The 24571-nt window shown below is 38.9% G+C and overlaps 1 protein-coding gene across 1 annotated transcript in view; it reads right to left on the reverse strand.

Annotated features, from left to right (window-relative positions):
- Rab3gap1 (RAB3 GTPase activating protein catalytic subunit 1) overlaps positions 1–24571 on the reverse strand; it is a 65881-nt gene that overhangs the window by 7451 nt on the left and 33859 nt on the right. The window contains exons 9-19 of the mRNA XM_028771472.1: positions 21740–21821; positions 19353–19421; positions 17797–17870; positions 15415–15507; positions 14789–14955; positions 13076–13165; positions 12508–12680; positions 10874–10928; positions 10257–10628; positions 7278–7415; positions 3557–3784 (exon numbers count right to left, since the gene is read on the reverse strand). Coding sequence (XP_028627305.1) covers positions 3557–3784; positions 7278–7415; positions 10257–10628; positions 10874–10928; positions 12508–12680; positions 13076–13165; positions 14789–14955; positions 15415–15507; positions 17797–17870; positions 19353–19421; positions 21740–21821 — 1541 coding nt within the window. The remainder of the gene's footprint in view (positions 1–3556; positions 3785–7277; positions 7416–10256; positions 10629–10873; positions 10929–12507; positions 12681–13075; positions 13166–14788; positions 14956–15414; positions 15508–17796; positions 17871–19352; positions 19422–21739; positions 21822–24571) is intronic.

Here is a 24571-nt window from a genome sequence, read left to right on the forward strand (position 1 = left end):
ATAGATAGATAGATAGATAGATAGATAGATAGATAGATAGATAGATATAGATAGATATATAGATATATAAAATTTCTACTAGTTGCTATATAGAGAACTGTTATTGCCCATTTTCTGATTGGGTAGTTTGACATACTGTTCAGTTTTGTGCATTCTTTGTATACACATTATAAATTAGTTATAATAAGTTATAAATCTTCTCTGAGACATGAAGATCTTCTGAAGCTTGTCAAGCTCATGAGGTCTCAATCATTAACTGTTGGCGTTATTTCCTGAGGGACTGGAGTTCTTTTCAGAAAGTCCTGACCTGTGCCTATGTATCCTGAAGTGTTTCCCCTAACCTTTCTAATGGCTTTGGAGTTTCAGCTCTCTGATCCATTTAGAGATGGTTTTTAATACACAGTGAAAGTCAAGCACCTAGCTTCGCTGTAGTGCATGTGGATATCCAGTTCTCCAGCACCTTCTCTATCATATCACCAAAGTGTGGTTTATGGGTGTGTTTCTATGTCTTCAATAAAAATGAATCCTTCAAGTATCTTCTACAGAGCTAGTGTAAGGGCCATGAATTCTGTCAAACTGATTTTTAAAAATAGTCTTTGGAAATGGTTTACATATATACAATTTGTTTTATCTCATCCACCCACCATTGCTTTCTTGCAGCTCATCCCAAGACCCACCAAGTCTATCCCTCCTGACTTCTGACTCTATCATGTGGAATTTCAATTTCTCCTTCAGTTATGCAAGATTGGGGTGGGGTTCAGTAGTCAGGGTTGGCAGCAGTCAGGCATCTTTCACGGCTTCAGATTCATCATTTCAATTCATCCTGTCCTTTGAGCTGTCTGCTGAGAGGTTAGCTATTATTCTTATGGCCTGCGTTTACATGCATCTCTCCATCTTTCTCTTCTGCAGCTTTCAATATACCTTCTTTGTTCTGTACATTTACTGTTTTGACTATAATACAATACAGAATGTTTTTCTTCAGTATTGTCTGCTTAAAATTCTAAATGACCCCTAATCATAGATGGGCACCTAGATTTGGGGGAATTTCTTCAATGATAATTTTAATGAAAATGTTTTCTGTGCCTTTAGCATAAAAAGGCAGTAATTCATAGATCTGGTCTTCCCACAGTATCCCATACATCTCAAATGTTTACCTTCTTGCTGAATTTTCATTTCTAGCAGTGTTCTCTGCTTGCTTGATTTCCAGTCTCCTATCTTCTTGTTGTCTTCCTATTTCGTTTACCTGTTTACCTGTTGTCTTGGAATTCATTCAGGACTTTGTAACCTCTGGCTTTATTTTTCTTCTTAAAGATTTTTTTATTTTGTGTGTATGAGTGTCTTACCTGCACATGCCTGTGTACATCACATGAGTGCCTGGAGGCCAGAGAAGTATCAGACCTTCTGGAACTGGAGTTACAGATGGCTGACTTCTTTTTTTTTTTTCTTTTTCTTTTTCTCAGATGGCTGACTTCTTTTGGCATTCTTCCTGAGCTCCACAATGCTTGTCATATCCCTGGGCAAGCCTTCTCAGACCAGTTCACAGATGCTGGACTCACCTTTGAATAGGTCTTGAGGGATTGCTGCACTTGTAATCTTTTGAGGTCAAGTTCAGGTCACTGATGCTGGTCAGACCTCTGTGCATTCAGACCTCTGTGCATTCATACAGTAGTCTGGGTGACAATGAGCCCTAGCTCTGAGCTGTCACTCCATGGATGTTGGCATACCACTTGAAACCTGTCTAATGGCTTTGCAGATTGCCTCTGATTACATTTCACATTAGTACTGTGAGGTTCTGATGCAGAGGTCCTTTTCTACAATCAAGAGACATCTGACTGGCCAGGTTTCAGCATGAAGTTCTGTAATCCTTGTGACTCCAGAGTGAGGCTCACCAGAGGCTCAGTAAGTCTTGCTGCCACGGCTCCAGTCTAGGGTAGAGAGGACTCTCCCTCCTAGTAGTGTCTCTTCCCTCTGCTGGTGCCATATGAACTTTTCCTTCCCTTCCCCCTTCTTCTTTTCCTTTTTACAATGCCTGTAAAGAGAATGTGTGGCTCTGGACCTATAAGCCTTGATGATGATACTGTCATCAAAACACTGTGATGCTTCAGTAAAACAAAGCTCTTTTTTTTTTCTTTTTTGGTTTTTCGAGACAGGGTTTCTCTGTGTAGCCCTGGCTGTCCTGGAACTCACTCTGTAGACCAGGCTGGCCTCGAACTCAGAAATCCGCCTGCCTCTGCCTCCCAAGTGCTGGGATTAATGGCGTGCGCCACCACCGCCCGGCAAAACAAAGCTATATGTAGTGCTTACAATACTAATGTTGCATTTCTGCTTTTAAAAGTAGTTTTATATGTGTGTGTGCTGCTCTTCTCTATTTTGGCAGCATCACAAGTGGAAACCACCACCTTCTACAGTTTCTGTAATGGAAAGCAAGCAGTGGGGAGGTGGACCACTGTCTTTCATCTCTGTAGAGTACTTAATCTTCCCCTCTTATTGACTTCTTTCTCATCCTTTTTCTGTCCCTAAAGGGTAATCATCTCTTCTCTATAGAAAGCCGTGCATTACTGAAAGATGTAACTGAGAAATTCACCATTGATTTCATTATGTATGAACATGAAAGACTACATAAGACAAACCGAACTGCTATGTCAGTCGCTGGATATAGCCTCTTGATCAATCAAAAGACATGGTGAACAACAGACATCTGAGGCTGCTGCCAGGATAGCATGATTGGCTTATAGTTAAGTATAGCAAATGCAGCCTGTCACAGCTGTCCAGGAGTATTACCAAGTATTATGTACTTGGTTGATATTCAGTACTTTTTATATAGCCAGCAGAATCTAATAGATGTGTGAAAGAACGCCTTGGCCTCTGGTGTTCCTATAACTGAGGCGCTAAGAGGCAACAAGACCACATAATCTTCTTAGACTGCCCTGGCCTCTGGGGTCCTGAAGAATCATTATACAGCATCTAACAATGACAGAGTCTTCCCAGTGCTCCTGTTAGTGCTATGCTGAGGTGGCTCCTCTGTCCCTTCTGAAGACTTTCAGGATTCTTGCCCCCACCTCCCACATCCACAAACTTGCAGCACTGGGAGCACCACTGAAATCTGCCTCGTTTCTCTACTCACTGTTAATCTGAAGATCTCTATAAAATGCTGGAGGCATGGACTTTACTCAGTGGAGTGATGTGAGGGGCAGTCAGGAACCAGGCAGGGCCACTATTCTCTAGAACTTCAAGTATTTTCTTACAAAGTTTGGTTTTCTCCCTTTTCACTGAAGACGTTGAACAACATTCGTGTACACAGATCCCTGTTTCTCTCATTATTTCTCTAGTAAACACTTTGGTGGAACTCTAAGGACATGGTCATTTTTAACACTTCTGATATAAAGTATAAGACAGTATAATGCAAATGTTCTGTGTAAACCATGGCTGTCTTGACAACTAGCTCTAAAAATCTTAAATGTAATATCAGGTACAAAAAGTTTACTAAATGTCAATGTTTTGCTTGTTAAGTAAGAACAAATTCTCATATCTAAGATTTACTTGTAATTCCTAGTACCTTTTCAGCCTCTCGGGTATCATCAAACAATCTCCTCTGGCGTCTCGCTGGAACAGGCTTAGCAGTTTCCCAGGCTTCTACCCACATGTTGCTGGGGATCTTCATACGGGCACTCAGCTCCCCCTTTAGGACCACATTGCCCTTCTCATCAGTCACCTCCTCCTCAATGTAGTCCCTTGGTGAGTACCACCTCACAAAATCCTCCAGAATGCAGCCTGGATTAGCTGCCTAACACAAACAAAACAAAAATCAGCATTTTCAGACAAGCCTAGTGCAAAATTATATTCACAGTTAAAGTTTGAACATCACATTTAAAATAGGAGGTGTTAAAGCACTAAAATTATTTCTCAATTTTACAGGAAAAACAAAAAACAAAAACCCATCATTTTTATCTGATGAGTTTGTACAAACTTTGTAGTATTAACTACTCAGTACTGAACAAAGTAGTAAATAAATAAAGTATAGAGAATTACATAGTGCACAGTACAACCAGAATAACAAGGTGACAGAAACTATATTCTCTGTGGTTAGGCAATAACAACACTAGTATAAATATCAGCTAGCCTCCCTCACACATGTTCTATTCAGTAAGCAAACTCTAAGGCTTCATACAAAACACCTCCATCTAAACTACTTCTGTGCTATTAAAGAACTGAAATCCCACTGTTCAGGTATCTAAAAGCAAACTTAATGTTACTGCACAACTACTTAGAATTAATAATAACGTATGCCAAAAACTTTTCAACAATTCTACTTTCAAACCTAGAAGATAAAGCGGCCTCACACTGCTTGTGGAGAGACAGGGAGTTCTTTCTTCAAATACTCAGTATTATTAGCAGAGTACTAAGGGTGGGCATATAGCACTGTTGGTGAGAATAGTTTGTTTCAAATGTGACAGCTAAACTCACGGGGCTTACTGTCACCATTCTTAACCCCAGGGAGCCTAAGGAACCAGAAGGAAGCTCTTCGCTAACTGTAGAACCCATTTTTGTTTTTGTTGTTTTGTTTTTCCTGAGTGCTAGGAATTGAACGTGGGTCCTCTAGAAGAACAGCCAGTGCTCTTAACTGCTAAGCCATCTCTCCAGCCCCATAGGATCCATTCTTCTAAGGCTGTGTCATGGTTTGCGACAGTGACTAGGATTTATGCACAAAGGTCTGGATTCTACCCACGCAGCACACCATCTGATTTGTAAAGGCTTGACAGAAAGCAATATTCAGCTCCTATGTTATAGACTAGTGAAGACTTTGTACTAGAGCCCTCCCCTGCCCCAAGTTCTTAGTAACATACCAGGCAGGACAGATACCTCAGCCATGGCTTATTCTCTTTTTACTGTTAAAGGATTTATTCTAAGGGGTGGCCCAGAATAAGCCCTAATGATGTATGGGTGCCTTAGGCACACATCCATGCCCCACTCTGGAATCTCTAAGCAGTTCTAATAGTAAATTGTTCCTACCGATAGAGAAAGGCCACTCATATTTTTAGAGTAACTACTTACCTTTAAAAGCATCTATCCCACATAGCTGTATTCCTAAGAGCCACCTTATGCATGTGCCTCTAATTTCTGGTTTAAAAAGTTATTATAAGGGCTGGAGAAATGGCTCAGCTGTTAAGAGCACTGACTGCTCTTCCAGAGGTCCTGAGTTCAATTCCCAGCAACTACATGGTGGCTTATAACCATCCGTAATGGGACCTGATGCCCTCTTCTGGTGTGTCTGAAGACAGTGACAGTGTCACACATATATAAAATAAATAAATCTTTTTTTTTTTTTTTTCGAGACAGGGTTTCTCTGTGAATCCATGGCTGTCCTGGAACTCACTCTGTAGACCAGGCTGGCCTCGAACTCAGAAATCCGCCTGCCTCTGCCTCCGAAGTGCTGGGATTAAAGGCGTGCGCCACCACTGCCCAGCTGAATAAATAAATCTTTAGAAAAAAAAAAAGTTATTATAAATTTGTAGATGCCCAGTTTAGTCCAAAGAAATGTAATGAGCAGCAGTTCTGCTAGCACAATGTTAAAAGAACAGCACTGTTTGTAGTCTCTTCTGTGCACGTCTGCAGAGACTGCTGTGGTACACACACACTGACTAGGAAGGCAGCTGGCGGCAGAAGGAGAACTACAGTGGAGGTCATCCACACTGGCTGACCCCTTTTTTTAGGTTTTTCTCCACAGAGCCTTTGGCTTCTCGTTATCCACCAAGTCAACTGTTTTACTACTGCACAGCAGAGTAAGTCACACATTTCAGCATCATTTGACAGGTCTGACTGGGAGATAGGCAGAGATAAAAGGCTTCCTGTGATTACTTACCTCCTAGTAGGTAGAGGAGGAAGCAGGAAAAGTAATCATGCAGGGCTTGTGTTTAAAGAGAAAAAGATCAGACTCAGGCCACTCTGTGGAGATGCATATGGACTAAGAAGGGCCATAAACTGGGAAGCCGGAGGCTACAGTGGGTATAAAGAAGCTCAGGTCTCGAAGAAGTGTCACAAGTTCACATGCAGAGAGCAAAGACAGTGGTCTCCCTTCTGAATTGTCTGTCACACTCAGGTTGAATACACTTTCCAAAATACATGGTACAGGTAGAAGGGTTTTGAATTTTTTTAGATTTCTGAATTTTCAAATACACAAACTGAGCTTTGACTCAAGTCAAAACCTGAAATTCAATTACTTTTCATGGCATATGAAACAGTCTCATAGTGTGGAATTTTCTTTCTTTCTTTCTTTCTTTCTTTCTTTCTTTCTTTCTTTCTTTCTTTCTTTTTTTTTTTTTTTTGGTTTTTCAAGACAGGGTTTCTCTGTGTACCCCTGGCTGTCCTGGAACTCACTCTGTAGACCAGGCTGGCCTCAAACTCAGAAATCCGCCTGCCTCTGCTTCCCAAGTGCTGAGATTAAAGGCGTGCGCCACCACTGCCTGGCGGAATTTTCTACTCATAGTGTTAGGTTAGGACTTTAAAGTGTCAGATATTGGGGGTTGCAGAGTTTGCTCAGCAGTTAAGAGCACCACTTGCTCTTCCAGAGGACACAGGTTCAATTCCCAGCACCCACATGATACATAGATATGCATGCAGGCAAAATACTCACACAGATAAAATTTTAAAGTTTCAGATACTGGTTCATAGTATCTTAGGGTTAAGGACACTCAGATGCCACTGTTCCCTGAATGTGGGTTGTTGTATACCCAAGCCTTTATCCAAGGCCACAGTAACCCCTCCAGGCAGCAAATACCCACTCTTCCAAAATACTGACTTTTCTGAGAAAGTTCCCATACCTGCTCAACAGATCAGCCACTTCCCTCTGACCTTGCATCTCTTGAAGACTAGTTAGTTATACAGAAATCTTCTCTCACAAGCTTGATAGACTAAATAAATACTGTATTTCTCTCTACCTACTTATTGTATGTGGCACATATGTTTGTTGCATAAAATAATCCACATTTAAATCCCTAAAGTTCCCAAAGCCTTAAACTAGCTGAGCACACACAAAAGAAAACAACATCCCTAACACACAGAATATTCAATTCTCAACATTGGAAAGCAGGTTGACTTTCTTTTTCAAACCTAAGAAGTGAACCTGACATGTCCTTTGGGGGTTGGAAGTAGCATTTTGTAACAAGTAATAAATTCAAACACTTAAAAAAGATGCAGCCTTCATGTCACTTTGTAGTGTTGTTCACAGTTTCATCCCAGAACAGCTGAAGACAGACCAGTGCTCTGGAAGCATGACCTACCTTAAAAGACTCCATATCGGAGAGGAGACAGGCACTCTGCATGCGTGCTCGGAGGTGCGCCCCCTCAGCAGATGTCCCTAATTTTGCTAAGACCTCAGACTGCTCTTCCAGCAGATCTTCTGTCATGGGTGCTGGTTCCTGTAACGCACAGAAGAACAAAAGTCACCAGTGGCTCTTTAGAGACACAGTCGGACCATAAACATAGGATAAAATGTTGTTTCTGCTTATGCAGCCATAGCATACACATTTGAAAAATGTAAAAAAATGCAAAATGTCACAAACGAGTTCCACGAGTTTCTATTGGAGCACTATACTTCAGAGCAGAGGCTCTAACTCCTGATAGTAAGGAGCTAATTTTTATTGACCTATAGCTGTGACGTCACAGGATGGAAGGGAGGGAATAGAAAAATTGCTAAATAATAAACATACATGAATGACCCAAAATAACATGAATCCAAAATAAAACTATGCTGAAAGGAATTACCCATATAAACACATACTATAGCTGGGAATGATGGCACTTGAAAGGTGAAGGCTAAAGGACTAAGAGTTTACGATCATCCTCACCTTCACAGTGAATTCAGCACCAACCCTGGCTGTCCTAGTTAGGTTTCTGTTGCCATGGCAATGCTAAACAAAACCAACTTGAGGAAAGGGTTTATTTTATCTTGTAAGACTCAAGTCAAAACCATTGCTGAGGGAAGTCAGAGCAGATACTCAGGGAGGTTATCTGCTGCTTGCTCTCCATGCCTTGCTCAGCCTGTTTCTTTATACAACCTGCCTAGAGACAGCGCCATCCAGTGGGCTTCCTGACATCAATCATTAAGAAAATGGCCGATGGACTTGCCTACAGGCTAATCTGACAGAGGCAACTCCTCCAGTGAGGTTTCCTCTTCCTAGGTGTCTCTTGTTTGTCTCACACTGACAAACACTAATCAGGACAATACTGTTTATGAACATATACTACAAATATCTCCATTTATTATTCATTTTATTATTGTATGTGAACCCATGATACATCAAGTGAAGGGAATTACATAAAATAATCACATGCATTACTGGTGAGGATACACATCCTATCAACCACTTAGAGACTTATATACTTAGGTCATACTTATACCTTATACATTTAGTTCATACTTACATATTTATACACTTAGAGACTTAACACTTAGTTTAGTAAGAGCTACTAAAACATTTCAAGATATATAAACCAGTCAATCTACAGGAAATCATGCCCAGTGAACACTGACAGATGCTTAGGTTCATCCAAAGTCAGGGACATAACCAGGCATGGTAGGTAGTGCATACCTTTAATTCCAACACTAGGGAAGCAAGAGAGCAAGCAGATCTGTAATAGTTTGACACAACTTTATCTACAAAGTGAGTTAAGTGACTTTCAGACCAGCCAAGGTTTCATAGGAAGCATTTACTTAAAAACAATAAAAAAATAAAAGATCCTACTCCACTGACAATGATATGGACTAGAAACATAGTTTATGAAAGTGACATAAAATGTAAGTAATTTCAGTGCTAGAACCTTATTGTAATTTCTTGCTAAACTGCCATGGCTATAGTATGTCAACACATACTAAGCATTCCATCTATATCTATGAAAAGGGGAAAGAGTGTGAGAATTACTATTTCTTTACCCTTAATTTACCACCGATGAGAATGGTGTAACCTGTTTAAAGGGAAACTTCATAACATTGATCCACTTACCTAGTGATGCCATTTTTCTTATGTAAATGATAGCAGGGACTCATGATACAGACTATTTAAAATAGCAAAACCTTGCAAATGACACACATAGTGATTGACAGGAATAAGTAAATAAGCTGTAGGACTTTGACATGTTAGAATAATATGCAGCAATTATAAATGACACAGATGTACATTTAATGGCATGGGGTGATCCTACTGACAGGATAAACAAGCTGCATATCAGTGCACACATTCAGAAATGAAACCAAATCATAAGTATCAATATGCACACATAAATACAAAGGAACAAGTGTAAAAAACATAACTCAAACTAGTAATAATAGTTACTTCTGAAGATAAGAGCTGGACCAGTGAGCAGGAGCCTGCTTTTTTTTTTAAACATAATAAGTATTCACGTATCACTTATGCAAAACCAACCACCAAAAATGAATTGTTCTTCCCTAGACTCTGAGTTGCTGTTCTAATGGTCTAAAATGGCTTTAAAACATGATTAAAGAAATAAAAACAGCCCTAACTGAAAGATTATTTTTGCTTTTTCCATTCTGTATTTGGAGTACTCCAAGCATTTCATCTATACCCATGAAAATATAGTTTAAGAACCAGTAATTCCACAAGGCTCAGGGTCCACTGTGGAGGAGGGGCACACAGCATCTTGTGGACACGACACGGCCACTGCACTTGTAGATTCACAGCAGCTGTAGCTGCCTGCAGAAGATCAAGCCAGTCAACATCCCAACATGGAATGGAAGGGGCTCATGAACCCTGACATGTGGCTGAGGAGTCACGGAAAAATGATGGCTTTCAGGTAGGAGAGACTTAGTTTTCTTTAAGGGTGTGGGTTCTGGTAGGCCAACCATGCTGCAGGGGAGGGCCCCATAACCAAGGAGTATATATAGGCAAAAAAATTGGAGTAGATGGGCTATTTTAAAAAAAAATTAAAAAAAGGAGGGCACAAAGTTAGGGAAGGTTGGGGAGGTATAGACTTTAAGAGAAGTCATGAGGAGAAGGTGAGGCTAAGTATGATCAAAACACATTGTATAGAATTCTCAAAGAATTAATAAACCACCTTATATAAAGTCTGTACTATCTACTAAGGCTTCAAAACACTAGGCAATTTCAGACTGGCAGATCTGAAAGCTCTAAACCTAAACAAAGACTTTAAACTATCTCACCAAACAAAAGCAATCATCTCCTCCTAGGAAGAAGCTAATCAACAACAAAGGCAGCAGAGTCTGCAAGCCTTGGTGCACCTGCCTGGGTCACTGGAATGTAGAGAGGCTCTCCATTATGCAGCAGTGTGAGTTTCCCGTGCTGGTGCAGGCGTCCTTCTGGCTTTAAGTTCACCGGCTCCTTGGGACCTCCTTTCTTACCACTCTCCTGCCCGTTTCCTTTAAGGTCTTCAGTATCACTGAGGCATTCAAAAAACTCTTCTTCGCTATCGCTCCAGGAGTCCCAGGACTTCCCTACTTCTCCCTTGTCCTTCTCTGTGTCTCTGAGATGGTCCAGGCCTAGCTGGCCTCCAGCTTTCCCAGCATCCCCTGGATATGCATTAGTCATACTATCTGAGGGGCTCATCTTTTTCCCTTCATCACGTGCTTTCTTCCTTTCAATACAACAATTTAACATCTGAAAAAAAAACAGAAATAACATCTATGGTTGAATTAGAGAAAAGCAATATGTATCAAATGCTTCAGTATTTCTACTCTTTCCCAAAACAATTTACAGGGATTATAAGCAATCCATATGCAACACAAGGAAAATAGCCTATATAAGTCATTCCTACACTTTAAGTGTTAGATTAAGCTGCAAGTTTTGCATATATATGTAAATTATGTAAATGTGTTCGTGCATGTGCTATGGAAAATCATTACCTGTAGCTTCTGATGTAGTAAACAGCATCTTAGATCTGGTGGTCCACTTGCTAGTCTACCAAATAAGGAAAAGATAGCTTAGTTTTAGTAAAATTGCATCAGATAAGCCTACGTATACATTGACAAATTTAACTATATTGTTAAGAAACCAAAACTAGATTTCCATACTTAAGAAAGCTAGGTTCCAGAAGGGTACACATGATTACAAGTTCAAATTTATTTTATCCTATCTCACAATCAACATCTAATATAAAAAAATGTGAAATATAAGGGCAAAGTCATAACAGCTTCCAAGCTAGTTAGAAACTTGAGTCTAAACTTACCACAGGAAGTAACTAGTATACAGTACTTTGCATATCACACAAACTAAACTCATCTGTCCATTCACCTTTCAGTTGTATGTAAGTGGATTCTCATTATACAAGGCCTCTCTCCACTCCTATGTTGCCAGTGAGATCCTGGACTCCCTTTGGTTCTAAATCACTAAATTCCTCCACTCAGTGTCCGTCTGCATGACAATAAGTAACAGCCAACAGTAACAGCCAAGAGAGACTCCAGATAAACAGAGACTGGCAAATGTCCTAACACAAAACACTTTCAGGTTAGTGGCCATTAAACTAGTCATACCATCCTCTCCTTAGCAGGGCAGACAGGCACTAGCCTAGCAGTATTGGCATGTATGCACAGTTAAGAATCTACACAATCAAATATCAATATTAAGAGATTCTAGATTGGGGCTCAGTGGCTAAGAGCACTGACTGCTCTTCCAGAGGTCCTGAGTTCAATTCCCGGCAACCACACGGTGGCTCACAACCATCTGTAATAGGATCTGATGCCCTCTTCTGGTGTAGCTGAGACAGCTATAGTTTATTCATATAAAATAAATAAATAAATAAGTCTTTAAAAAAAAAGATTCTAGATTATGTTTAGTACAGTGTACTTTAAAGGTATTTTCCTTCAAATAATAAAGTATATGCACAGATGATTTAAGAAATACAAAGAAGAAACAAATTAAAACAAAAAAATGTACTTTTATACCTGGGAAAGCTTGACTATGTTTCTCTCCAATCTTTTTTCTACACCTACATATCAGCATAACTGAAAGCATTTTGTGATGTATTACCATACCTAATTACTAATACAGTCTCTATGACTCTCTTGTTTGCTTGTTTGCTGACACAGGGTTTAACCATGTAGTTCTGGCTGGCCTGGAACTTGCTATGCAGAGCACACGAGATCTGCCTGCCTCTGCCTCTTGCCCCCGAGTGATTTGCCACCATGCCCAACATAAAGAGTTTCTATGTTATGGATCTTGAGGTATGCAGATGTTAGCTCAGTGACAGAGCATTTGCCTGGCATATTTGAGGCCCTGGGTTCATGCCCCAGTACACCACCGTAAACGAAACAATAAGAGATTCTAGGAAAAAGCTTTGCAGACACGCAGCACAACTGAAGCACTCTTATGCTGACATTTAGGTTCTCAGGCCTCCTCTTCTATTAGGAATGTACTGCACTCAACACCTGAGTCAAGCTGCATCCATATTCTTACAAAGAATTCCTGAAAGAAGTCAGATATTTGGTGATTTAAAAAAAACAACAAAACCCATCTAAACAATTGGAAATTAAATTATTACCCTGGAATCAGAAAGTTGTTTTCCCATCTGAAACGCATTTCAAGAACAAACTCTTGCCAGAGATGCGCCACGCCCTTCAGCCCTCCATGGTAGAAGTTGATCATACAAAGACACAAAGCCAGTTTGTATGTTAAACTGTCAGAGGGCGCAGACTTGAACTGATTGTAGAGAGTCTAAATTTAACAAAAGAAAAACAAAGCAAAACCTGTTAACAGCAAGTGTGTATACTTAAAGAGTACATAAGAAGAATCTTACGTCATAATGAACCCATGAGAATCTGCTGCAGGACAAACTTAAGGATTTGACAAGTGCTCTCAAATCAGAGGGCCCCAACAGCTATGCATAGGATCCTTATGCTATTAGTTTCTATCTCCCAAGAAGCGCTTGCTGTACAAAACAGCTATCTATGCAGATGTTCTAAGCAGGTCATCATCTGAGTGCTTGTGAATGCCACTCAGTTTTCCAGATGGATTTCTAAATGCAGAGATACTTAGGTATCTCTAGACATTCAGCAAACCCCTAGACATAAATTGCATTTACAACATTTTAATGTCGAACTCCAACTTACATAGTCTCCAGCCTCTGCTGCAGGATTGTTATTGTCTATTGAAGTAGTTCCCTCTAACGGCTTCTCAGAGGCAGCATCTGGGAACAAGAACTATGGGAGGGATTACCACATGTCATACTTGCCTTTCTCTCTTGAAAGGCAGTTCTCACTATAAAGCTCTGGCTAACATGGAACTCAATAGTAGACCAGGATGGCACAGCACTCACAGAGATCCATCTGCTCACACCCCAGGTGCTGGGATGGGACTAAGAATATAAGCTACTACATCAGACTAGTGTGTTGGTTTTTATAACCTATAGAAAACACTGTCTGACTTTCCAGTGGATTTGCTGTTAAAATTATGAGAATATTCTTATTGTGATGTCCAGCTGATTTTATATTGTCATAAAAAGGAAAATATTTTCAGCAATTCAGAAATTTTTCATTCAAAAAACCATTTGATTCTGTGAGGTAAACAATACAGAAGCAAAAATCTATCTCACATACTCAATACTCACCAAATGCTAGTAAATCCTGCCTGTATTTAACAAAGTGTGAATCCCTTTAAATAGAGTCAAAACTATAATAAACAATCTAACACACCTCTGTATTCCTGAGAATCAGTGATAAGATCATCCACTGGTTTCCATGTATGAAATACTGAAGGCACGGTGGAAAACAGCCCCTAGAAATGCTAAAGATCTAAAAGACTTGATCAGAAAAATGGCAAGACACTGGTCAGCATCAGGTCCAGAGACAGCGTTCCCTTCCTTTATTACACTATTTTTGAAGGGTTTCCCTGAAGACTATATTAAAACTGCAATTACAATCATTTAATAAAGGCGTATTACATGCCAGGTAGTACCTCATATGGCCCTTTAATTTTACAACAATCTCACCAATCTCAGCTTCATATTTTCCTGTTCTTTTTGAGATAAGAGCTCTTTATTATGCATTTCTAGCTGTCCTAGAACTCTCTATGTTGACAGAGATCTGCCTGCCTCTGTCTTCCAAGTGCTGGGATTAAAGGAATGTACCACAGGAGTACCAGCTTCATTTGTGAGATGAAAACCTGCAGTGGCTTGTTCAACATCATGCAGGAAGTCAGAATTCACCCTGCCATATGGCTCCCAGGTTACACCCATTCCAATTATACTATATCTGGGATTCACCTTAACATTCTTCTTTGCCCTCTCTAGTCCTTACTGTACAGATTTTTGTAGGCTAATGTCATAAGAACATTTTAAAAGTTCAATTCCTGTCACAAGCTGATCTGTTTCAAGTGGTGTTATGACAAAAGTGCAGTGCTACGTCATGCATGTTTCTAGCTACCTGCCCATCCTTACCCTGATCACTCTCGGGGAAGCACTCAACAAACACACAGGCATGGAGAAGACCCTGGGTTTGATCCCTAGCACTGCATAGCAAAACCTTACATAGCACACAGCATCCTCTTTAGGGAGCATCCTGTGTTCCACTGTGCATGTTACTGCACACAGTCACACAACCACACACACACACTTTCTGCTCTCCTCTCACTACCCCCTTGTCCTGTTACTAATTTGCAACCTAGGACTGTAACACTATGCCTTGTCTTCTCACTAACCCATCTCTGAATGTGGAACTTTGATTATACTTTATGCTCCTAATCCAGTGCTTGCCATAAAGAAGAAATGGAATATATAATTATCATGTGCTTATCCAGATACACATAAAAGTGAGGCAGCTACTTACCAAGAGAATGGTATTGAGAACATCGTTGTTCAATGGTGACTCTTCTCCTCTGTGCTTCCGTATTTTCTTCTTTGCAGTGTGTACCATATTTGAAACTGATAATTTATGAATTGGAACTGGTGCTGGTTCGGTCAGCTTTGACAAAGCGTGAGTTATATCAGCAACTTCTATAAAGTAGAAATGAATGTAAATTACATCAAAAGCGGAAGGAAAAGTGGTCAGTAAGCTGATGACATTTACATGTTTGGGTTCTTCTTTACAAAAGTATTAAATGTTCTCAGAATTTTAAAATTATAAAGTTCTGACTCAGGTGTTCATCTTTACATGAAACATGGATGCCAGAGATATCACACAAATTATTTTTCCTCTGGAGACCTCAAATATGAATATTATCTAAAACTCTGCTTTTCCGAATACCTTACTATTTTTTGTTGTTATTGGGAAGAAGTGATTGAATGCATTTGCTGCTTAAGCTTTGAGTACAGCCTAAAAAGAAAGGCCAGCAAGTGCCATCTACACATATTTCTCCAACTCAATTCAAAGTCATTAAAAAGTTGTCAGAATATATGCCAAAGAGCAAAAGTTGCCAAGGTTTTGGAGAAAATGTAAAAGGAAAAGTAGGTTACCTCTTCCTTCCTCCTCAAATGTGGATCGTCCAAGAATTTCATCAGTTGATTCCTTTCGACGGCAAATTTTTAAAAACTCAGTAACAAAATCACCTACAAAGAAAAAGAGTTATTAATTTTTGACATTTAAGTCTAAGAAATCAGTCCAACAAAGGCACGTGTCTATTAACAAAAGCTGTAAGGTAAGATAAGGTTGGGAAGCCCGGCAGTGCTAGTGCACACCTTTAATCTCAGCACTTGGGAGTTCGAGGCCAGCCTGATTTACCAAGTGAGTTTCAAAAAGGCCAGGGCTACACAGAGAAGCTCTGTCTCAAAAAAAAAAAAAGAAAGAAAGAAAGAGAGAAAGAAAGAAAGAAAGAAAGAGAGTCTAGATGCTCAGCAGAGATGAATACTACAAAAGCTACTTTGAAGTTAATATAAAAGAAGAAATTTGTGGCAAAATTCACTAGACTGATAATAACAATATTTGAATTTAATAGTAAAAAGGTGTACCAGTGACAACTATTTACAAATCAGAAAGACCAAAACTTTGTGGAAGATCTAACTGCATGAACATTAACATACATACTTTCATGCTATGTAAGTGATAATCCAGCTTTATCGTACATGGAAAAAACCCTATAGCAACCATGGCTAGCAGTTCTTACACCACATGGTGAGTGGCAGTCGGTTTGTTAGGGCTATAGCAGTAGGAGAGCAGGTGCACTTTGGAGCTAGAAGAGAAAAGATGGGGATTCAAGGTCACCCTCAACTTACACAATAAATTGAAGACCAGCCTGGACAATATAAAGAGAGTGACTCCAAAAAAAGGGGGGGGTATGTTTGCACCAATAAATTTAATAAGTTTAACAAGAATTTTCAGTACCAAAATACAATAAAAAGTATACATTTAAGTCTTAGAATTTACCAATATTTCTTTATTTCTTTTCCAGATTTGTCATTAAAACTATATAAAGAGGTGGAGTGAGATCATGAAACAGTAGCTTAATATTAGAATGCTTCTCAAGTTCTTACAAAAACCATAAGATCAAATGAAGAAAAATAAGGTATTGGAAGGTCATCTAGTAGGCAAATTTGCCAATGTAATACATCAATTATTATACAACACACACACTGTACTTTCTATCAACAGGACATTGGTAAGTGTGACATGTATACACATGGTTACTTGCTTCATCACCCTAACATCCTGTGAGGTATGTACCAACGTATCTGTTTCACTGACAAGGTTACTACTTCAAGAGCTTAGGATGTGGGTTTGTTCAATACTCATTACTGACAATGCTGTCTCTCTAAGGTCTCTGACAAATTCACCAAAGGCAGAACATTTTCTCCACTATCAGGTACCATACAGGCCAAGTGCTAACTGACATGAACAACACATAATGAATGATTAAGAGCTAAACAAAGGGGTCTGGAGAGATGGCTCAGAGGTTAAGAGCACTGACTGTTCTTCCAGAGGTCCTGAGTTCAATTCCCAGCAGCAATCACATGGTGGCTCACAACTATCTACAATGGGATCTGATGCCCTTTTGTGGTGTATTTGAAGACAGCTACAGTGTACTCACATACGTGAAATAAACAAATAAATCTTTTTTTTTTAAAGAGCTAAACAAAAAAGTATAATACTCTGAAAGAATTTTAAAAAATTAGATTTAAAAACAGCAGCTAAGAGCACTAACTGCTCTTCCAGAGGTTCAATTCCCAGCAACCACATGTTGGCTCACAACCATCTGTAATGGGATGTGATGCCTTCTTCTGGTGTGTCTGAAGACAGCTGCAGTATACTCATATCAATAATATAAATAAATCTTTTTTAAAAATAGAATTAAAAAACACTTTGAAGAAACATCACTGTCATTAGTAAGTAAATTTTATTTTAATAACAATCAGTTGAATGTAATGTCAGGTGATACAAAGTAAAGGTACGTATGACTAAATAGAAGAAATGGAGAAAACATCTTCATGTGTACTAAATGTAAGAAGGGAAATAAGGAAAGGCTATGGGTTTCAGAAGACCTGGAGAGATAAGCCTGAAAAAAGGAAAGAGACGCACATGTCTTTAATCTCAGCAACCAAACCCTAACTAAGACAAAGGGCTCAACTGAAGATGCAGACTGTGCCAGGAAAACATGACATAGTAACATGAGAAAAGCAAAAGAAGATGTGAGAACATTACAGAGAATGCTGAAGTATAGATTCATTAAAGGGAAGAAATCCTGCTATTGCTGTTAATAAAAGACTCACTATACTTGGTAAATACTTTTCTATAACACACTAACTGAGGAGATCATACAGATGTAAAACAATATTTTGAATAGGTGAAATGTATTCAGCATTCCAATGTGGAAATGTTCAGAAAAGGAACAGAGAGTGCCTTACCTAGTAAACACTGGGGATTGTCAGCTTTTCGAACTCTAACCGACCAATGGGGAGCCTGAACAGGATCCAAATCACTACAATAGAGTAAGACAGTAATTATGGCTAATAAACATGTCTACAATGCAATGGAATGAAAGCTAGGTTGAGTGGCACACATCTCTAATCAATGGTCTACTAAGATCAAAACAAAATTTAAAAATATAAAAATCATAAGATATGCACCAAAAACCAAGTGAGACAGATATATTTTTAAAGAATACAATAAAAAATAAGAAACAAGTATGCACAATTATCTTTTTTTAGATAGTTTATTTTTTCCAGCCCCTATATAATCACTTTAAACAACCTGTTTTTAATTTAATATCACTGTTAATGAAAACAGAGACTATAAACCTTGGAAGAAACCAAAAGCATTCTGCTTCTTAAAGAATACTATAGAGGATCTATTCAATGAGTGTAATTTTTTTTTAATGACCAGCAAGATGGCAGGTAAAGGTACTTGCCACCAAACCTGATGTCAATCTCCAGGAAGGACCCATACGGTAGGAGGAAACAGCCCACAGTTACTCTCTGTTTTCCACACATGTACCATGACACACAACATCACAAAAGGCATAAGACACTAAAAGAATAAAGCAAACTGATAAATAAATGTTAACTTTTAAAACATCTACATTAAGGTTTAAAAGGCTTTTTAAAACTATGTCTAATTTATTTCCTTATTTGCACTAAATACCCTAAGTGAGGACATGCATGTTGTAACTTTTACCATCCATAAATACAGTGAGTGTCCTTTAACTGTGAAAAGACACAGTGTCTGCTTCGCACCGTTCCACACCCAGAATAAGAAGGATCTAATGCCTTTTCTTTCAGTATACTCCAAGCTTACAGACAAGTCGTGAGCTGCCCTTTAGGTACTGAGAACTGAAGGCAGGTCCTCTGAAGAGCAGCTAATGCCCTTAACCACTGAGCCATGTCTCCAGTCCGCTCACTACTTCTTTTTTCTTTTTAGAATTATTTATTTATTTTATGTATATATGAGTACACTGCAGCTGTCTTCAGACACACCAGAAGAGGGCGTCAGATCCCATTACAGATGGTTGTGAGCCACCATGTGGTTGCTGGGAATTGAACTCAGGACCTCTGGAACAGCAGTCAGTGCTCTTAACTGCTGAGCCATCTCACCAGCCTGCCGCTCACTACTTCTTAAAAGCATTTCATTAAATAATTTTGTAGGAGGAGGGTGTCAAGCTTAGGGACTTCCACACACTGGGCGAATACTCTACCAATGAGCTACACTCCCACCCCTACAGTGATTTAGACACTAAGAAGACTTCAAGAGAATTACACACTAAAGGGTAGAGAGACCACTATGTTACAATCGTAAGATTTAAATAGTCTACTCCCCTGAAATAAGGATCACCTTCCCAAAGTGGCATCTTAAGAACTCATCACAAATATACACAAACAAATATAAAATTCTTTTTCAAAAAATAAAACTTTGTACTAAGCGCCTGTTGGTTAATTTATAGGAATGAAATTCTTAACATACTTACGAATAAACATCATTATCTACAATGATCCCCTCTGTCAAATGAGGCCACGTTGTTGCTAAATGGAGTTCACTAAAATTAAAAACAAAAAATTCAACCTGTAAAATACACTCAGAAGGTTTAATTCTGCACATATGTCCTCTGATTCTGTAATTCTATTTCTAGAAATGTATCCTGAGAAAGCAATGGATGTAAAGTGGTGTGTATAATGGTTGCTAGGGGAGGGAGACACTTTCTTCACTGGCATAGCCCCTGGTGAGTTGCTCATACTCTTGTAAATAATCCATCTACATCCATACCTATGCTCCTGTAAGCAACTCACAGTCACCAAAAGAAAAGACAAGGAAGAAGTAGTGAAAGGGGTACTGTGGTGGTTTGAATCAAAATGTCCCTCATTGGCTCAGAGGGAATGACATTACTGTGCCCTTGTTGGGAGTGGGTGTGGCCTTGTTAGAAGAAGTATTTGGTGGGCTTTGAGGATTAAGACACTCAGGTCAGGCCTAGTGTCACTCTCTCTTCCTGCTGCCTGCTGATCCAGATGTAGAACTCTTAAATATCTCTCCAGCATCATGTCTGCCTGCACACCATCATGTTTCCCACCCTGATGATAATAGCTAAACCTCTAAACTATAAGCCAGCTCCAATTAAATGTTTTCCTTTATAAAAGTTGCCATAGTCATGGTATCTCTTCACAGCAATAAAACCCTAACTAAGGTACTAACTAGGAAAAAAGGAAATCATCATACATAAATCTATAAACCCATTATATATAATTAATATGTGCTAATAAACTTGAACATTTAAAAAGTAGTGCTATGTATAATAAACTAAAAGGAACTAGTTTAAAAAAGAAAAGCATAGCCATATGAAATTGTCTTATAGATATAAAATGTTACATTATATAGTAATGTAACATTACTATATGTTACAAAATATAATATAATAAATATAATAAATATATATAAATAAATAATATAATATATAAATTATATATTATAATAAATTATAATAAATATATAATAAATATAATAAAATATAACAAAAAATATAAGTAAAATATCCATTAACTGAATGGATAAACAGAATGTGATATATCATAAGCATAAAGCATAACCACATAAAGGCATATTAGAAAGAATTTCTTTTTAAAACTGCTTGTAACACAGATGCCTTTCAATTACCCCTCCCCCATCTCCACACCCAGGCCTACCTCCATACCTGGCCCCAAACCAGCTTGTTCACTAGTAGCCATGGCAGGCTAAGTGGCTTTTTTTCCTTTCCTACTCTTCCCTCCACCTGCTGCCATCTCAACATCCACAGATCAAGCTACAAACTCAAAGCCCTAGAGCCTGCTTTGTGTGTGAGCCACTCTGGCCTGGTGAATTGCTCCTTCACTCTCCCATCCCATCCTTCACTTCAGACACATAGGCCTAGCCCCAGAATCCTGGTTCAGGAGCCATCTTTGCCTGGACCAGTTAAACAGCTTATGCACCAGCTCTACCCACCTAGCTCCAGTCACACCGCTCAGCACTGGCCCAGTCTAAAGCAGGCCAGATCCTCACACCAAACACACAACAAAAGAAAGAAGTCTACATGCCCAGGTAACATCACAAAAATAAAAACAAAATGGCCAAGACAGGGTTTTTTTCCCGTGAAATCCTAGTCCAACAGAAATGTTTCCTAATAAGAATTACATAGATAAACCCCAGGACACAACTTAGAAGAAAGATCATGAACTTTACAACAGAATTTAAGGAGTTTGAAAGACATGAACAATCACACACAAATAATATAAATTTTAAAGGAACAGCGTCTCTCCGAGGCATTTAAAATGTTTTAGATTTATACAGTGATAATGTCTGCATAAACCTATAATAAAAACCACCAAACTAGTCACTTTGAAGTGCTGAACTTCATAGTAGATGAATTTTCTCAACTTTGAAACAAAATCCTATTATAGCAATGAGCTGGAAAACTTGTCAAACAAAAGCCAAAGAGCAAATATTTTGGTTTTGGGAGCCATGGACAATCTGCTACCTTCTTCTGTGTGTATTTTTATACATACTTTTAAAATATATAAACTATTATGAGCCACATAGAAACAGACACTGGCCATATCTGGCCCACAAGCCACAGACTCTTTGTGCTGGGACTGAACCCATGCTATGCAGCCACTCCACCCGTAAGCTACAACCCCAGTCCCAAAGCTTGTCAAACCTTAAAAAGAGTATTAATTTGGGGAGTTCTCATGTGATGTTATAAACTAAAGAGAGCAAGTGTAGTTATTCCCAACATTACTCCAACACCCTACAGTGTCATAAAACAAACTTCAATATAAACTTTAAAAGCAAAATAATCCTGTAATTTAAGTGAAAGGCTGAAATTCTCACCTGATAGGATCTTCACAGGCACCGAACGGCAACTTGCCGAACTCCAGGCCCCCGACTTCTCCTCCTACAAGGGCATCTATATCTAAATAAAGGGAAAACATATTCCTTGATTTGGCAAAAAGTACATAAAGCACTACAGTGAATTCCAATCTAGCTAGGACCATTCAGTGAGATCTTGCCTAGTTCTGTTAAACCTTTCAGAAGGTGAGTTCTGAGGTGCCTGTGACTGCAGACAGCAAGTTAGGCATGAACTAGCACATGCAGCAAGACTTCTGAGAATGAGAGTGTTTAAGTACAGAGCCACACTTCTGAGCATCCACTGTTTCAAGTCGAGCCATCCAGTCTAAATTTTACACTTGTTGAGAATGAGAGTGTTTAAGTACAGAGCCACACTTCTGAGCATCCACTGTTTCAAGTTGAGCCATCCAGTCTAAATTTTACTCTTATGAAATATTTCTCAACTACTACTCAAGAGAGAAATAATTCTGTACTTTTCATCTTTTTCTAAGAGTATGATTAATAAAATCTAAAAGGAACAATTATCTAAGTACTAAGAAATTTAATCATCAACTTATACTCATCAGTTTTGGGGTCAAAAATTTCTGATTAACAAATTACCAAATTTGCCATTATTAGTAGTAAACTTCTCTGTGGACCATAGGTGAAATATTGAAATTCAGGAAAAAACCTCTTTTCCAGTATGAATGGTCTCTCCATGAGAGGAAAGCAGAAAAAGTGTCTTACAAAAATAAAGATCATGTGATTAGTTTTACACTACAAAATGCATACTTTTTAGAGCTTCAAACTTTACATGCATTCTCATAAATTGATACATTAAAAATAATTAGCAAACTGATAGTTCAGAAGTTCTAATTAAAAGTTGGTGAGTAACACTCTGGGTGAGAAGAACCAGGAAACTGGAGTTTGACTAATATATGAAGGCAAACTTGATCAACTGGTAACCATGTAACATCAGCCTTCCTGAGTCTTACATTTTCTGAGAAATGCAACAACATTCATATTATCACAAAAATTAAACGGAATTAAGCAGGGCTGGAGAGATGGCTCAGTGGTTAATAGCACTCATTGCTCTTCTGAATGTCGCAAGTTCATGCAAGCACCCTCATGGCAGCTCACAACTGGCTGATTCCATCTTCTGGTGTGCAGATACAAATTATCCATACACATAAAAATACATAAATAAATATATCCTTTTTAAAAAAATTAAATACAAGATAAAAATGCCAAGCATTGTATCTGGCTCATAATTCCTGCTGGCCTCTCCCTCTTAGAAGAGAAAATGCTGAGTTTATACAGACTCCAGCCTACTAAGGAATGTTAATATTTTTATACACATTTTAAAAAATCTGGCAACAGAACATCACCAAACACCTTATTAGCAATGAGAATTACAATGTAAGAATCTGGCCCTTGGACTTCTTAAGATCATTAGTGACTTTGACACCTTGGAACTGGGCAATTAGGATTAAATCACATATGCTAAGTATATATACTCTGTCACTGGGATACACACCAAGGTTCTATCTTGGCAAAGGTTTGAAACTTATTAACAGAGTAGCCTTGGGGAAAAGGAGAAGAATGGAAACTTGTCAGTAGCAGATTAAAAACTAGGCAGTGGTACTGTTGTCTGGAAACCAAAGGCTTTTCTCTTACCTCCGCTTTGCTGTGGTTCAGATGTAGCTCTTTCATTGCACATTAAGAGTTCTAAGTGGTACATAACTACCAAAAGCTGACTATGTAAAACAGCAATTCCAGTATTATCTCTAACCCAGCAATTATTCTCAAAATTATAGCCAAAGAGCTGGAACAAAATAAAGCATATAGAATACTATTTTGGTTCTCTTTGGAAGGAGTACACTAAAAAATGTTTCTAAGCTAGATGGTTACTGATATATGGGTGTGGTGGCTTTTAGCTAACCCTTAGCATTTGGGAGCTGAGGCAGGACTGCCGTAAGTTCATTGCCACTGTGGGCTATAAAAAGTCAGTACCGACCCAGCCAGAAACTCACAGTAAGAGCCCGTCTCCGAAAAAAAAAAAAAAAAAAAAAAAAAAAAAGAGGAAAGGGTCTTCTAGTTATTTACAAGTCTATATTTATTTCATTTCTTATTAAATGTGTTTGAAATACAAATACACTCATAGATCTGGCCTACAGAAGACTGCGTCTTTTAAAATGGAGTAGAGATGAAATGATAGCTAGCTCAGTAAGCAGTGTGCTTGCTGTGCCCACATAAGGACCTTAGTTTGGATTTCCCAACACAGACATAAAAGCTGGGCACAATGGCAAACACTTGTAACCCCAACCAGAGGGTGAAGACAGGCAAATCCTGAGGACTTGCTGGCCATTCAGTCTAGCCAAAATCCTAAGTTCCAGATTCAGTGAGAGAGAGAGAGACCCTGTCTCAAAAAGAAGACAAAATGAAGAAGGGCTGCCTGGGGAGTGAGTGCATGGTGTGGACCTGAGGGTCCTTCACCCTCAACAGGAAGAACAGAAGAGTAGGTCTCCAAGAGGGTCATTTCAGAGCCCAGTCCTAGAACACCCATGCAGTTCCACTACAACTGGAAGAAGGAATGTGAAGCTGACTGCAGATCCAAGTTTGAGAGCTGTGGGTCATGTGAAAGAAGCACAGAGCCGGGCAGTGGTGGCGCACGCCTTTAATCCCAGCACTTGGGAGGCAGTGACAGGCGGATTTCTGAGTTCGAAGCCAGCCTGGTCTACAGAGTGAGTTCCAGGACAGCTAGAACTACACAGAGAAACCCTGTCTCAAAAAAACCAAAAAAAGAAAGAAAGAAAGAAAGAAAGAAAGAAAGAA

Source organism: Grammomys surdaster, unplaced genomic scaffold (genome assembly GCF_004785775.1).
Source record: "Grammomys surdaster isolate TR1022 unplaced genomic scaffold, NIH_TR_1.0 208, whole genome shotgun sequence".
Taxonomy (NCBI): domain Eukaryota; kingdom Metazoa; phylum Chordata; class Mammalia; order Rodentia; family Muridae; genus Grammomys; species Grammomys surdaster.